General features: G+C 47.7%; 1 protein-coding gene across 1 annotated transcript in view; it reads left to right on the top strand.

Moving 5' to 3' along the window:
• Window positions 1-9406, top strand: part of PLBD1 (phospholipase B domain containing 1) — a 40679-nt gene extending 31273 nt beyond the window's left edge. The window contains exons 7-11 of the mRNA XM_064452969.1: window positions 1985-2185; window positions 2297-2437; window positions 6269-6454; window positions 7633-7739; window positions 9155-9406. Coding sequence (XP_064309039.1) covers window positions 1985-2185; window positions 2297-2437; window positions 6269-6454; window positions 7633-7739; window positions 9155-9322 — 803 coding nt within the window. The 3' untranslated portion in view covers window positions 9323-9406. The remainder of the gene's footprint in view (window positions 1-1984; window positions 2186-2296; window positions 2438-6268; window positions 6455-7632; window positions 7740-9154) is intronic.
• Window positions 9407-15589: the final 6183 nt, after the last annotated feature.

The following is a 15589-nucleotide window of genomic DNA, read 5'->3' as shown; positions in this document are numbered from 1 at the left end:
GCATGTCTTTGTATAAAATATACTGGCAGAGACAGGTTTAGGGTGTTTCTCTTCTTGTCTTTACTTATTTGAGAGAGAACTCTGCTGTTGATGTACATAATTTATTGACATACTTTTCTGTCTCCAAGAATAAAATACTAGGAACCACAGCTGCCTGTTCTATAGTGACATAGTTTTAGAGAACAGGTGACCACAAAGTATATTTTCCTGGATCTGTTCTGATTTGAGAACGTGAGACTTTAAAGACATCTTGCTGAAATGGAACCCTTAAACATTACTTTTGCTTGAAGGTCTGCCTTTTGATGAAAGCCCAGGAATAGGAGCCAGAGTTAAATTGTCTTTCTAGCTGTCGTAGGTTGCTGACCTTAGTTTGTTTGCAGAGTGCATTAATAAAACTTGCTGTAGAAGATTTCGTAGTGGAACTCAACTATTACGCTGTTGCGCAGCATTTTAGCATTTTCTACTCTTTGAAGGGTGATACCATTAAAAACTCATTACCAAGAGACCGGGTTCTGGATGACTTCCCCATCAGGAGCTCAGTTAACAAACTTGCTTCCCCAACCTGGAAGCTGCGTATCTGCTGGAGGATCTCAAAGTCAAGTTATTTCTGCTTTGTAAGCAGTCACCATGCTATATCCATGGCATTATAGTTGACCTTTACAGCTCTGTATACCACCTCCTGGTGTGGGATCTGCAATTGGACCTAGTACTTCTGTTGGCATGTAAGGTGGAAGGGAGTCCTGCCTGGAGATCCATCACTGTGTTGAGTTTGCAGAGCTGACAGGCATAAAAAAAACCCAGTGACAACATATCAGAAAAAGGAGTAGGTGAAACTTTCTCTCATATACAGGCTGTGGTTTATGATTGAAGAGGTGCCCATTTCTTGGAGATGCTTTTAAGAAGCAAGGTTTTTCTGCTTGGCTTGATTTAGTCCAGAAGAGATTAATTTAAATAAATACCTGTTGTCCTTACAGAATAAAAATCTAAAACTGAAACTGGTTGATGAAAATCTCTTTGTGGAGTTTGTACTTTTGTTTTGGTTTTCTTTGTTGTATTTTTTAAAAGGAATTTCTTTGTTAGAAACAAAAACTCACTAGGCATTTACAGTATGTAATCCTCAACATAAGAATAAGATATAGCTTGATATGTGAAGTGGAAACTTCCAAGCTTGGGATGCTGTCATGGTTTTAGCTGGGGTAGAGTTAATTTTCTTCACTGCAGCTGGCATAGTGCTGTGCTTTGGACTTAGTATGAAAACATTGTTGATAACACACTGATGTTTTAGTTATTGCTGGGTAGTGCTTGTACTGGTCAAGGACTTTTCTAGCTTCCCGTGCTCTGCCAGGTGCACAAAAAGGTGGGGAGGGGGCACAGCTAAGAAAGCAGATTCAAACTGGCCATGGGGATGTTTCGTATCATGTAACGTCATGCCCAGTATGTTAACTGGGAGGAGCTGGCTGGGGGAGGGAGGCGGCAGTTGTGGCTCAGGGGCTGGCAGCGTCAGTTGGCGGGTGGCGAGCAGTTGTATCATTTGTGTTTTCCCTTTTTTCCCCTCTTTTCCTTATTATTATGTTATAATGTTTATTATAATAATTATTATTTTATTCTAATCAATAAACTGTTCTTATCTCAACCCACAGGTTTTTTTTCTTTTGCTTTTGCTCTTCTGATTCTCTCCCCTGTCCCACAGGGGTGGGGGGAGTGAGCAAGTGGCTGTGTGGTATTTAGTTGCTGACTGGGGCTGAACCACGACAGGTGCAAATGTGAAGCAAATGCTCTAGACAGAGAGTTATGTTGTGTCTTGATAGATGACAAATGAGAACCTGTACTGACAGGTGGGCTTAAAGCACTTGTAGAAGTCACCATCTCATCTTTAACACACATGTTGACTCATTTATATCCTCTTGGCTTGTCTCTCTGTTTTGTTCTATGAGTATATCAAAGGTTGACAAAGATAACAAATTTTCTATTATTGCTGTTTAAGGCTTTTTGGTGTCCCTGGATGACTTTTACATACTAGGCAGCGGCTTGGTAATGTTGCAAACTACCAACAGTGTGTTCAACCAAACTCTCATTAAGCAAGTGGTGCCTGAATCCCTGTTAGCTTGGCAGAGGGTCCGCATTGCTAACATGATGGCAGATGGTGGCAAAACTTGGGCAGAAACCTTCTCAAAGTGCAACTCTGGTAAGTACCGTTTCATGTGAATCTTATAAAAACGGATGTGTTCCCTCTCCCCCTTGTACCCTTTTCCTTCCCCAGCAGGACAGGTAACTCTCCCTTTGCTCTCATACTTAGGGACTTACAACAACCAGTACATGGTGCTGGACCTGAAGAAGGTCAAGCTACAGAAGAGCCTTGATGATGGTGCATTGTACATTGTTGAGCAGATCCCAACCCTTGTGGAGTATTCTGATCAAACAAATATTCTCCGGAAAGGTAATAGCTCCTGTAGTAGTAACTGGCTTAGGAAAGCCATCTCTTTGTGCCAGCTGATGGAGAATTCTGCTTTGTACCTGGGAAGGGTTTATTGAATACTAGTGCTGACATTCAAGGTAAAAAGCTTTGTTTGAGCATGCCTTTATTGCCATGTCTATTACATTGTATTCATTTCTCCTGTATGGTGTAGCAGGAATGTGGTGAGCATCTGAGTTTCTCAGAAGCAGGGGAGGGAAAAGTAGAATTTACCTGCTTGCTTGCTTTTTTTCTGGTATTATTTTGCCCTGTCTTAGAGACCCATGAGGAAAAAGGTGAGGTCTATTTGAAGCAGTACTAAATAATTGTGATGCCGTGGGCTACTTGAAATGTTTGGTGACAAGAGAAGTTTTATGTTAGATTCAGCACCTCAACTTTTCTGGAGCTCTGTTATCAGCTAGATATCTGCTCTTTAAAAGGTTCCTTAATCCCATAGCAAGAATAGCAACATCTTGATGGAAAACAAACAAAAATCTAGGTGAAGCAAAACACCCACCGTCAGGTTTCACTCACAAGTGGTTTCTAGACATTCTATGTCAGCATCTAAAAGCCTGAGCTCATTCCACAAATTCAAGTGTGTGTCTGGTGCTTTGTGCTCCCTCCTCTAACCACATGCTGAGGAGGTGAATTGATGAATTGCTGTTCATCATCAAAGTGACTGGAAGTCCACTTATGTTAGCAGCTGGGGTTGTTTCCCGTTGGAATTTTTCCTTGTGTGTAGCTACTTGGAAAGTTCTGGCTTATTTTAGGTGTTGCCACAATGTTAATATGGCTTTATGAGATGTTTCTTCTTGATAATTTGGAAAAATCCCATGTCTCTACCTTATGCTCTCTGGCTCTTTTATCTGTTGAAAATAAAAAAGTAGGCTGTTGCACTTTATCTTCCAGTGTTTGCGTGTAGTTCAGATGGTGAAATGGCTTGGGCTTCTCTGTGCTGTGTTACGGATTGTGGTGCAGACAAACAAGCTAATAGAGACCCTCTAGCTCTGGCACTTGAAGCAGTGCAGCCACGTCACGGCAGTGCTGCACTTGTGCAGAGAGGCCAGGCTTAGAGGGTTCCCTGAGTTCCTGTTCAGCAGTGACTCGAGACTTGCTGTGTGGGATTCGCTGTAGGACTGAGCCTGCCTCTGGTCTTGGGCAGGCAGTGTCCACTTATTCCCTCCTAGGAGATCTTGTGGCTGCTCTGTTCTTGATGGTAACAGCATGTGTTAGAAGTTATGTATTATTTTACATTTACAGTATGGCTTTTTCCGGGTATCTAAATGCACCTTGTATATACTGGAAAATGCAGCAGTCAGTCTCTGGGAATTTAAATGTTAGAAGGACAGCCCTCAGCACACAGGGTGGGCTAAGCACTGCAGAAGTGCTCCTAAGAGACCTCAGCTGCTCTAAGCCAGCACTGCTCATGCAAGCACCACATTTGGACTCTTCCATGCCACGAAGGACACCAGACGAGTCCCATGGAGGCCCCTGACCTGTCCCCTGGTGCTCAGAGCAGCCCAGGTGAAGGAAGTTTGCCTTTATTAAGAGCAGTTCTGGCTTAAAGTGTTTGTAGAGTAGCTGACCTGGTGTCAGCTTGTCTCTTGGACCACTGCAGGTGAGTTCTAAAAACTAGAATATCTTATGTTGCCCTTTCCAGGCAAAGATGTCAAGGTGCTTTCTGTGTCTTGACAAAGAAAATTTGGGAATCCTTTAGAGGAGGTGGGGGAGAGCAGTACTGTCTCCAGTATAGGGACAGGGCAGAGGAGTGGGCTGCAGTTCACTTTTCCTGATGATGAGTAAGCAGTGCATCCATTTCAGCATCAAAAGCATCACATCAGATCAGAACCTGGGTTCTCAGTCTCTTTCATCATATGCCTAATTTTCTTATTGCTCTGTGTTTGATATTGCTGCTATCTCTTGCTCTGGTGGGCAGAGCAGGAAGGAGGCATTTTGTTTCAGAGAAATTTTGCTGCCTTCATGTTGTCCTCCTCACCCCCCTCTCAACCTTACACTCTCTCTGACTCGTTTTTGTCACTGTTCACCCTGCCAGGACAGGCAGGTTTCACTGGCTTATAGCAGCCCTTGGGTAAAGCCTGCCTTAGGTTGGTGCTGCACTGTCTGCATGGCATTTGCAGTCTTGCAGAGCCTGAGACACAGAAGAGCACTTGCTGGAGAACTCCACATAGCTTCTTCTGGTTTAGCAATTTAAACAAAAGCTTTTCCAGGTGGGAGAAAGGGGTCATCTGTATGCACTGTGTTCATGTGAGATAACAGCATCTTTTTGAATCACAACTTAACCCTACTGGTTTGGAAGCTGATGTATCTGTGTCCTCCAGCCGGTGTCATCAGAGGCTGGCAAGTGCGCTCATTTCTGGAGGACGCCTGTATTACAACACTACATGTACAAACCCATTTTCCTTCAGGCAGGCTCTAGGTCACGTAAGCAAATGCCAGCAGACAGGGTATTCCCGTCTCTGCTGCATGCTAGGCAGGACCCAAGCTGGTAAGGCCTCTGCTCAGGCAGTGTCCCAGTGCTTAGCTGTCTCGTGTGTCCGTCCTTCAGGAAGTTTGGTTTGTATCTGTGTGTATCACTCCCAGTGAGCCCCAGTTGATTTTCTTGAGCATCGTGCAGCCAAGACTCCTCATGTTGTAATAGGCTGCAGTGAATACATGCAGCGCTGCATTTACCAGCGTCTAGATGGTAAATCTTGAGGCCACATCCTGGTGTGTGTGATTTGAGAAGCAACATTCCCCTCTGACAACAAGAACGTTAGCACTTTGGAGAGAACCTGAAAGTGTGCTGCTCTTGGAATTAGCTTGTGTTACATACTCTCTGTCTAAACAGCCCTTGGTGCCTGCCTTGCAAAAAGATATTTTTTAAAATATTGACTGTTAAGGTGTAGGTATAATTTTTATTTCTTCCAGGACTTGCTGAATCCAGATCCTGGCCTGGATGGTCTCCTGGCTCTTTACAAGCTTTTCTGCTTTCTAGACTGGTCTTGTTTCAGGCAGTTGTATGTTTCCTACCTAAAACTCTCTGTGGACTTCTGGCTCTTCAGTAGATAGTAAGAGAGTAACCCTGCTCTTCAGAGTTAACAGAACCGCAGGATTCACGCTTGCTCTTGGGAGAGTTAGGGCAGGGGTCTGCCCTGCTGATCAATCGCTTCTTGACCCTCAAAGACAGACACTGGCAAAGGTGCAGCTATCGCCTCTCCTCTATCACTGTGTGCACGCACAGCTTCCCAGCCACTGTTGCACAAAGCGTGTGTGTGTGTTCTTTGCTGATCTGCCTCCTGTTTGTCCCTATTAGCTCTGTGGTGCGTGTGTGTATCCATCTGTACGTCCCTGACATCTCAGCACGGTGTATTACTCTGCCTTGGTGAGATGGGAAGAGGGAGGGAAAAGGGAGTGACTTGAAGCCTCTTGCTGGGAAGTTTGGTGGACGTAAATGGTCTTATGCTCCTCTGAGGCTGAGCAGGGAAACCTCTGTTAGGAGGGCTGTGGCTGCTCTGCGTGTTCACCTCAAACTCCTGCAGAGCTGATCTCAGCTGTTTTGCAGGATGAGTCCTCAGGGTGGAAGTCTGGGGGCGGGTTGCTTGGGTACAGTCTCCAGTGGTGTTATACTGGGAGTCAACCCTGGTCATGCCAGGGACTATTGCCTTATTTTCTTGTGTTCAAACCAGCTGACATGTTATTCCTCGACATGCTGTTAAGGCAGTGCAGCATGGAAAATGGTTTATTTTTCTTTTTTGATACAAACAAGAGCATTCAGCTTTTTTAAGTGATTAAAAGATTGGGTTTTGTCTCTGGCAGGTTATTGGCCTTCATACAATATCCCTTTCCACGAAAAGATCTACAATCTCAGTGGGTATGCGGCATATGTTGAGAAGTATGGCATGGATTTCTCTTACGAGCTTGCTCCAAGAGCAAAAATCTTCCGTCGAGACCAGGGCAAGGTGACCAACTTGGAAAGCATGAAGTACATCATGAGATACAACAGTAAGACACGTGTTTATGTACTGTGGAGCTGATCTTAATAAAGCAGTGTTACTTATAGTTCTTGGAATATAATGGGAAGCTGTAGTCTCACGCAGAGAGTTGTACTACCCTAGACGCAGAGTACATGCAAAGCAAATAGATAATATAAATTTACTGTTGAGGTAGGAAACCAGGTTAAAATTACTCTAACAGAAGAAATGTCTGGGTTCCTTCTAGAACAAGGGCCCTCGGCCTTGCTGTTTGACCTTTCCAGAGAGCTTCTGACACTCCAGGAGACTCTGTGGGCTGCTGTTACCCAATACATCTATAGCCTGTTAATATTAAAAGCCTTCAATCCTAAGCAAAAGTTAGGTCAGATCAGACCAGAGAATTTAGTGTAAAACTTCAAGTCAGTTTGGTCTCTCTCTTTTTTTTTTTTCCTGTTCAGGCAGAATGATCTATGGTAGGTAGTGCTCTGCTCTGCTCTTCCCTGACTGGGTTCTCCTTAACTGAATTAAAACCAGCTTAATTAACTTCTCACTAAGCTCATCTCTAAGTACAGATAGCTTTAGATGCTATACTTTTATTCCCTAGGGAATTCCTTATAGGGAGCACGCTGGTTATTGGGCTTGGGGTTTGGGAGGGCTCTCTCAGGGTGGGGTGTTGCTGCTGTTTTTGGTCTGTGAGTGGCAACATGCTCATAGATGGTGAGGCTTGTCCACCTTCCCCCCACTAGCTTGCAGCCACTACAATGGGTGTTCAAAGACTTTGCTCTTTGCCACTTATTTTAGTCTGGAAAGGAAAACAAAAGCTCTCAGTGCTGTGCTTTTCTTCCCCTCCCTCCCCCCTTTCCCTATATCTTCTGCTTTTCTCTCCTGACAAAGTTCCTGCAAGCTTTCGTTATGTGGAGTTGCAGATGTTTGTGGTTAGAGGTTGGCAGTGGTGCCCTGGGATGTATGGTCTTGGATTAGGAGTTTGTCTACATACTTACTGTCCTGTCTCAAGCACTGACTTCCAGCTGGTACCTGGGGAGGAGCGTGAGACTGATGTGATAGTCCTGTGTTGCTGCCTGCGCACTTGCCTAGCTTTTAGTGGCTTGGGCACTTTGCATCAGTAGTAGAGGCTTTTTGTGAGGGGACTAACTTGTTTTCTTTTCCTTCCTTCCTTCCTTCCTCCCCTCCCACCACATTTCTGCCCAGACTACCAGCGTGATCCTTATGCTGAACACAATCCTTGCAACACCATTTGCTGCCGGGAGGACCTGAATCCTTCTTTTCCAGTGCCTGCGGGCTGCTATGACTCCAAGGTAAATTATCTCAATTTCAGTATCTGCTGAATGTTTGCTATGGCCTGTTTGTACTCCTGTCAGACCTGTGTTGTGTTTCTGGGCATTAGGGCAGGCATGGCCAGGCCTGTCTGTGCCCTCTTTTCATGCTTTCCCAGTGCTTGGGCAGATCCTGAGATGGTAATTCTGTGCAGAGTCCTATCTCCTGTCCCTGACACCAGTCTCGGCACAGTGGCAGAGGGCAGAAATGAGTCTTTACATCACTGTTGCACAGCCTCAGCCTCCTGTTCATGAGGACTGTGTGGGTGCCTCACCAGAGCCCACAGGAATGTGTTTTCAGCCTCATTTTAGCTTTACCTTTGCGAAAGCCCGGCTTCCTAGTGAGTCACCCTACTGCAGGGCTCCACCTCTCTGTGAAACTGCTTCAAGCAAAGTTTGCTAAAGATCGCTTGGCTTTCTGGGGGATGCAGGGAAAATGCTTAGGCCCACTGTCCTGGAGAAAGCAGCATTTTTTCTAGGCAGCTTGTACGGTATTTTCACTGTGAGGGGCAATACCTGAATAAGCAGCTGCCCAGCCCCAGTGTGCTGGGAGGTTGTATGGTGCTTCATCCCGTGGGGACCAGCCTGCTGCGTTTCTGGATTTGTGAGTTTGGCTGCTAGGATGGGCCCTGTGAAGGCTGTTTTGGCATTGCCAGTGCTGTGTGTCCACTCAGCTTGCGCAAGCCCAGGGCAGCCGCCTGCTGCAGTGGCTGGTAGGAGCTCCCAGAGCTGGTTATTATAAGCTGAATCCAGAAAATTGCTGTGTAGAGGTGTCTGGTAAGGGAGCAGGTCAGTGCATGCTGGCTGTGATGCTGGATGTGAGAGAAATAGCCCAGAGCAGAAGCAAAACCTGGCAGTGAAGCTAATGCCAGTCTGCTGTAAAGACTAAAGACAATGTTAGTGTCTCTGAATTTGGGAAGACAGAGCAGGCTGGCGACCTCTTGGGAGCTAATGAAGGAACAGGGCAGGGTCTGGGCATTAACTCCATGCTGCCTTTGTCCTTCCTAAGTTACCCTGACAGTGCCCAAGGGGACAGTCCAAGTGCTTAACACGCAGCAGATCTTAGGTCAGACCCTCTAGGCTGTCTGCTGCAGCTCCGGCTCTTGTGGAGACACCCAAACCCAAGGAGGATTGTCCTGAGGGCAGATGTGCTGCCTCTCTCAGCTTGGATAATGCAAGGCCTAGAGGGCAGCATGGGCCTGTGCTCTGCTGCTGCCCTCCAGTGTGCTGAAGATGCCTCTGTGGAGGCGACGAATGCTGCCTGCCCAGCATGCATTCCCCCTTGCTCACTTTTTTTATTGTTACCAAATCTCCTGGAGCTGTTCCTGCTCTGTGGGATGGGTGCGTGTCAAACGCCATGCCACCATTTTACCTTGAACTCCTGTTCTTTATTACAGGTGTCAGATTTTCGCCTGGCTTCAGCGTTCACAGCCACTGCAATCAATGGCCCCCCAGTACAGGGTGGTCTCCCTGTCTTCACCTGGAGGCAGTTTAACCACACACGACACCAGGGCCTGCCAGAGTCATACAACTTTCATTTCGTCACCATGAGGCCGATCCTGTAAAACCAGCATCAGTATTCCCAAATGGGATTTTTTTTAATGGAAATTTTCATTCATCTGTGTAATAAATTGACCTGGATGTCCACATCCCTGTGCCTTACCTGCCTTACCCTGTCCTGCCTGCTAGGCACTTTGTACTGACATTGGCTGCCTCTCTGCAGCCAAATGCACGTTCTGCTCTTCTGAGCTATCTGGGTGGCCCTTCCTTTGACTGGGATTGATGGGAAGCAGGCGCGGCACTGGTTTTCAGTGATCTGACCCACCATCACAGCTATTCCCAGAGCAAACTGCGATAGGATCAAGGAGTGATCAGTCTCCAGTAGCAGCACAGGACCTGCCTCCAGGGCTGGGCCAAGCCAGGTGGCTGCTTTGGGCCATGGTGGCCTTATCTCTGTGCTGGCTTGATGTCTGCCTTTTGTCTGAGCAGGGCCTGTGAGATGCACTGCAAACTGCTTTGCATCCAGGAATATCCCTAACGAAGAGCCAAGGCCCATTCTCCCTGGCAGATCCGGAGACACCAGGCACACAGGGCACGGCTTATGTGATATTTCCTTTGTCTCACCAAAGCAGCACGCAATGGTCAGGCTGTGAAAGGTAGTGGTGTGCCTGGTGGCTTTTCTGACAGCAGCCTGATGCTATTGGAAACGCCACCCCACACGCTCCCCCCGGCCCCAGGCTGGGGTGTAGCAGCAGGGAAAGAAATGTCTGCTTGTGTGTGTGTGCCACAGATCTGTTACTAGTCGGCCTGTGGGGTTCTTCAGCGACTTCTTTGCCAGCTTCCTCAGCTGTGGAGGTGGAAAGTGACAGGAAGATGGCTGTGAGGGCCAGGGCTGTATGTATTACTCCTAGTTACCGATGTTTACACTGAGGAGTCACTGGTCTGTTTAGTGCTAGATGTTATACATGTAATTAAGTAAAACAAAATAAACAGCTCTTGCCTCATGGCCTTGGCGGTCCAAACTAAACTGCGAAGCAACTGCCCTGGGTTACAAAAGTGGAGGATGAGCAGTGGGAGGTTTTGGTCAGGCCGCTGGAGTTTAGCTTGCGTGAGGGGGAAGGAAGTGAGTTACTGCAGCTTGGGTGAGGTTCTAGCCTAAACGTTTGGCTGTCACAGTAGGGCTGGTTTCCCTCAAGGGGAGAGGGAGACCACAAGTCACAGCAAAGCTTTTGCTGAGGATGAAAAATCCATGGAACAACTGAAATGACTTGTTTGCTGGAGCAGGAGGTGTGAGAGAGCGGAGAGCACCTGTGCCATGTGCAGGGGCAGGAGGAGTGGGTGGGTGCAGGGGTGGGAGATCACCATGTAAAATGGCTGTAACTGCCAAAGTACATGCCACAGAGCTGCTTTTTGGTCTGCGATACAGTACTTCATTGGGTAAAGCAGCAAAATTAAAGCAGCCGTGGTAGCCAGGCACACAGAGTCAGTATATGCCTTGGTGGATGTGCCAGTTGCAGCTGTGACCAGGCTAGCAGGGGGGTGAATGTGTGGTCACGCGGTGCCTCTTATGAGCCAAAAGCGATGGCAGTGCTGCACAGGTGCCTTGCACCAGCGGGGAGGAGGCACCCCAAGCCACAGAGTTTTTAAACAGAGTACCCTCTCCCGTTACTCCTACCCCTGAGGTTCTCTATCAGTGAAGGCTTCTTGCTCGCCTGCAGCTGGGACTCCAGGGACACCGGCCCCTGTGTCAGCCCCTGCCCCGGGTGGCTGGTCCTTGCCCCAAGCTCCAAGCGCACAAACCACCTCCAGGTAGGGTTTTGCAACCCCAGCCACCCGTCCCTGCCCTGTGCAACTGTGCTGCATGAAGGGCAGTGGGGACTTGCGCTGTCCCCCCCCCCAGCATGAACAGCAGTGCTCCCCGAAACAGCCCTGCGTCTGTGTTGGCCCTGGCAGCACCACACATGGGGCAGCTCGACCTGCTGTGTGTCACTTGCCTTATGTCTCACCCTCTAGCTGGTTTGGCAGCTTTGTGAGCTCTCACGGGGATGCTCTGAGCACAGCTGCAGCCTTACAGGACAGCAGCCTTGATGCTTTTTTTGGGTAAGCATCAAATATGAACTAAGCACTTTTTTGTGTGCAGCCTTCAGGTGTTTGCAGCCGATTGCTGCCTTGAGAGACAGGTCTTGAAGTCCTGCACTGGCGACTGGCTGCTACAGAGCCACTGCCACAGACTGAATTGACTGGAACAGGCTGGAACAGTCATTAAGGTGCACACTTAAATGAAGAAACGGAGCCGGGTCATGAAGGGCAGTACAGGGATCTGAGCTGTCAGGCAAGCAGAGAACCAAGAATCAGCTGCCTGTGCGTGACTGGAAGCACAGAGTGGCTGGAGGATGGCTGTTTGCTACTTAACTGTCACTGCCAGGCAACACAGCAACTTTGCAGGGTGTATTTATTGGCTTTTCACCCAATCTTATATAAAAATACTAACGGAAGGGTATTGTTAAGACATTGGTCCCCAGGGACGAGGAAATTGCCAGTTGGTTACGGTGTTGGACAGTGTCCTTGACCGGTGCACACCTGGATGCTCCCCTGCCCCCCTCCCCCCGCTGGGAGGCATGCAGCACAAGCATGCAGCGGAAGCGCCAGGCCAGGGAAATGGGAGCTCTGCCTTTCTCCCACCTTCAGCCTCCTACCCTGAGGCAAAGGCTGCTTTGTGCTCAACCCCAGCGTTGTGGGAGAACAGAGCTCTACTTTTAAGAGCCCTTTTCTATGAGTAAATGTTTACATCAATGGGATCTTATGAGTCTTAGGACTGCAAGCCATATGACTGCAGCTTTTTTTTTTTCGCCTTTGATGGTTGTGTTGTTAAAGGTCACAGCATTCCTCCTGCTGTGCTGCCCGGCGTGCTTCCTTTGTCAGCAGGCCAGCCCGGGTTGGTCTGCCAACCACAACCACAGGAACCAGGTCCAGCTCCTCTCCCCACTAGAGCAAGGCCAGGGACCGGCGGAGACGGCTGGGAGTGCAGCCACAGGGACCTACAGGCTGGGCACAAGCGAGAACTGACAGCTTAATTCCCAGGCAGCTGCATAAAGCTAAAAGGTCTGGTTCATCATCTTGTTCCTCTCTGCAGTGCGCACTGGGAAAAAAAAAAAAAGGGAAGGTGTGCTCTAAGCAGAGGGTTTTGTGGCAGAAGCTGCCCCTACCCCCCTTCAACACCCTGCTTGCAGGGTTTTTTCCCAGTTCCTGTGGCTAGAGAGGGACTTCCCTTTTTTGGGGGGGTGGGGATGGGCATGGGGGTGTGGATTGAGAGGTGGTTGTGATAAACCCTGTCCCTTGGAATAATGAAATCACCATTGGGTCATTGGAGAGTGCCTACCGAGGAAATGACTGCTCCCAGCAAGACCACTGCCACTACTACATCTAATGCAAGCTTTTGCTTCCTTTACCATGTCCCTGTTTTGAAGCAATTCACCCCTCCCAGTTCAGCCCATAGGCACTGCTGGTCATACCCTGCACAGCCTCAGCTCTCACAGGGGGCCAGGTGTGACAGGAGCATGTTCTGCCCTTGTAGCAGGGGATGCCCATGCAAGGGCTGAGCAATGACTCTCTAGGCGAGACTGGGCCACACCGCGCTTCCCAGGGAGAAACCAACTGCATTTCTTTGTCAGCATCCTGATGCTGCTGGGGCAGATTCCTTCGCAGCCCATTCCTGGGTTTTTTTGTTCCCTTACATTACACACTAGGCGCACCAGTGGCCCACAGTGGGGCACTTTGCCTTAGGTACGTTCTGCTCTGTGGTTGTAGCACTTCTCCCCAGCCATACCATTGAGCGTATGGCAAAGCTACCCTGCAGCAAAACAGAGCGAGCACTCTGGATGTTTATGTCTTCACATCTCTCTATACCAGCACCAGCTGCAATTACAACGCTTCAGCAGCGCTGTTACACTATATCTTATAATAAAACCAATGGTCTAAACTATGTGCAGTACGTCTATGCTTATTCTAAATGGGCAGTTTCAGAGACTCTCTGGACTTTCAAGTGCGGTTGTGTTCAGGCGTCACTTCACAAGAGGCCATCATCTTTTGGTCAGACTTGAAGCAAGCTTTAGTAAGTGCCAGAAAACTAATTATTACCATCACAAATTAAGTATATGCCCTTGATGTATGGGCTCAGCACTAACTCAGGGTAGGCACGTCAGGAACTCCCAAGTTTTAAGAACTCCGTTTGAGTTCCCTACGATTTGGCAGCAGAGTTGGGCCCAAGAGGCAGCTTTTACCCTGCTGCCTTCTCGTAAGGCAGTTTATTGGTTCTTGAGTAAGTTGCACAACATATTTAATGGTGAAATACCTGGCTTCTACACTTGAAAAAGCAGCTGGGGAGGGTGGGGGTGTGTGGATTCTTTCTTGATCTCTGCACTGAAACACCCTTTTTATCACCCCCAATTGCATTACCTGATTCATGCAATTAGTTCTGTGCACAACAGCTTGCCGCCAGCCTGAGAAGCGCGGCCGGTCAGGTGTGCTGAGACCACTGCTGCAGGCTCAAGGCTCTAAAGCTGCAGGGTGCTGTGAAAAACCAAATGCAGCCCCTGTACTTTGCCCAAAGTCTCTTGCCACAACAATGACCATTTTTTCAGAGACCAAACCCAACCCCTTGGAGGGAGAGGAGGGCAGCACCAGCAAACTTGTTTCCATTCCTGTCCCCCTCTGGGGCAACTCTGGGGTGCAAGTTACTGGATTCTGGCTCTCCAGGATACACAGCCGCTCTTTGCTTTGCAAAAGCACCTGGAAGGTGACTTCCTAGAAGTTACAGCATTGCTTTCGTTTTTTGCTTGTGTGAGAAGGCTGGGAGGGCAGCGCCATGCACTGACCTGGGCATGACCTAGAGCCAAACCATCGCTGCTCAACTTGGTACTTGAGCAAAGGTGGCAACGAGGCCGCTAACCTGAAAGGCCTGCGGTGGCCCCTCCTCCGGGTGGCAGCACTTCTGAAGAGGAAGGGCACACGCTGGGCTCTTTCGGAAAGAGTTGCCTCCTGAAATGTCTGGAACTAAGCACAGATGACTCAAAATGTTAAAAACCCAGTAGTTTATTTCAAAGTATAAATTTCAGGCTTGTCAGACAAAACCCCACTACAGTTAACACAGACACACACGCTAATCTACAGTACATACAAAATTGGGGAGAGCTTGCAACTGCCCGTTTTGAATTGGACATTAAATCCATCCTATTTTTGTTTTTTGTATTTACAAGTCCAGCTGCAAAACAAACAAGAAATCAGATTCTGAATTTCATAAGAAAGGATTTTGTACGTTTGACTCCCAATAGCCAATAAATTACTGAAGCTGAACAGGACTCCCCAAACAGCTATTACCCAGTTGTCTTATTTACAGCTATACCCCATTAAATTAAGACAGCACTTCAAATATATATATATATATATGTATGTGTGTGTGTATATATATATATATAAAAAAGAAAAAAAGAATGCTCAGCCTGCATAATGACAATGAGAAATAAAGATGCATTTTAACAGGTACTTAGGAGGGATGAAAAGGAAAACTCATTCGCTTTCTCTTAACTATCCTTATTTTTTTCGTTCTCCCCTCAGAAGGGAATACAGATGTTGGCGGCAGGGCTGGCTCAGTGTCATTTCAGCTCTGCTCCCTCCAGTGTTTTCATACAATGCCCACCCCTATCCAAACCAACAAATTAAAAAAAATATATATTTAATATAACAAGCTTCTATTTAAAAAGTCTGGATAGATATTTTTGACTAAATGAAAACGCTACAGAGTTTCTAAGAAGGCAGAATCACAGCTTGATTTTGTACAGTGTTTGCAATACTCTCATAGCGGGGAATGGCTGTTTGGGGAGCAGGAACAGATTTGACCTGTCCCTACATGTAATATGGATTCTAACTTATTGGACACTTAAGACAAACAGCATAAAGGAAGGGCTGAAGTGACTATTTTTGTTACAGTACAAAACCGTGCTCGGATCCTACTATTGGGCCCAGTCGTGCTCCCACTGAAGGCACGAGGGGTTTTGCCAGTGCTTCCAAAGGAGGCAGGGTAGGACCCCTTATTTTTACAGGGAAGACACCACAGGCATTTCCAGCCTTGTGCCAAAACCCTCGGGATGGGCGAGTGTCTCAGTGCTTGTGCTCAGTGGTCCGACATGGTCAACGGTAGCACAGGTAATTCAAAGGAGCAAAGCCCCAGACCAGCTGCCTCCCCTTGAGAAGCTGGTCAGAGCACGGCAATAAATACAGGCTATGGGGATCCTGCCTCTGCAGCCTCACGTGTTCTGCTGCTGCAGGTACATACA

The sequence above is a fragment of the Phalacrocorax carbo genome, chromosome 1, assembly GCF_963921805.1.
Source record: "Phalacrocorax carbo chromosome 1, bPhaCar2.1, whole genome shotgun sequence".
Lineage (NCBI taxonomy): Eukaryota > Metazoa > Chordata > Aves > Suliformes > Phalacrocoracidae > Phalacrocorax > Phalacrocorax carbo.
Note: the sequence above shows the minus strand (reverse complement) of the source record. Positions and strands in the feature narration are given on the sequence as shown.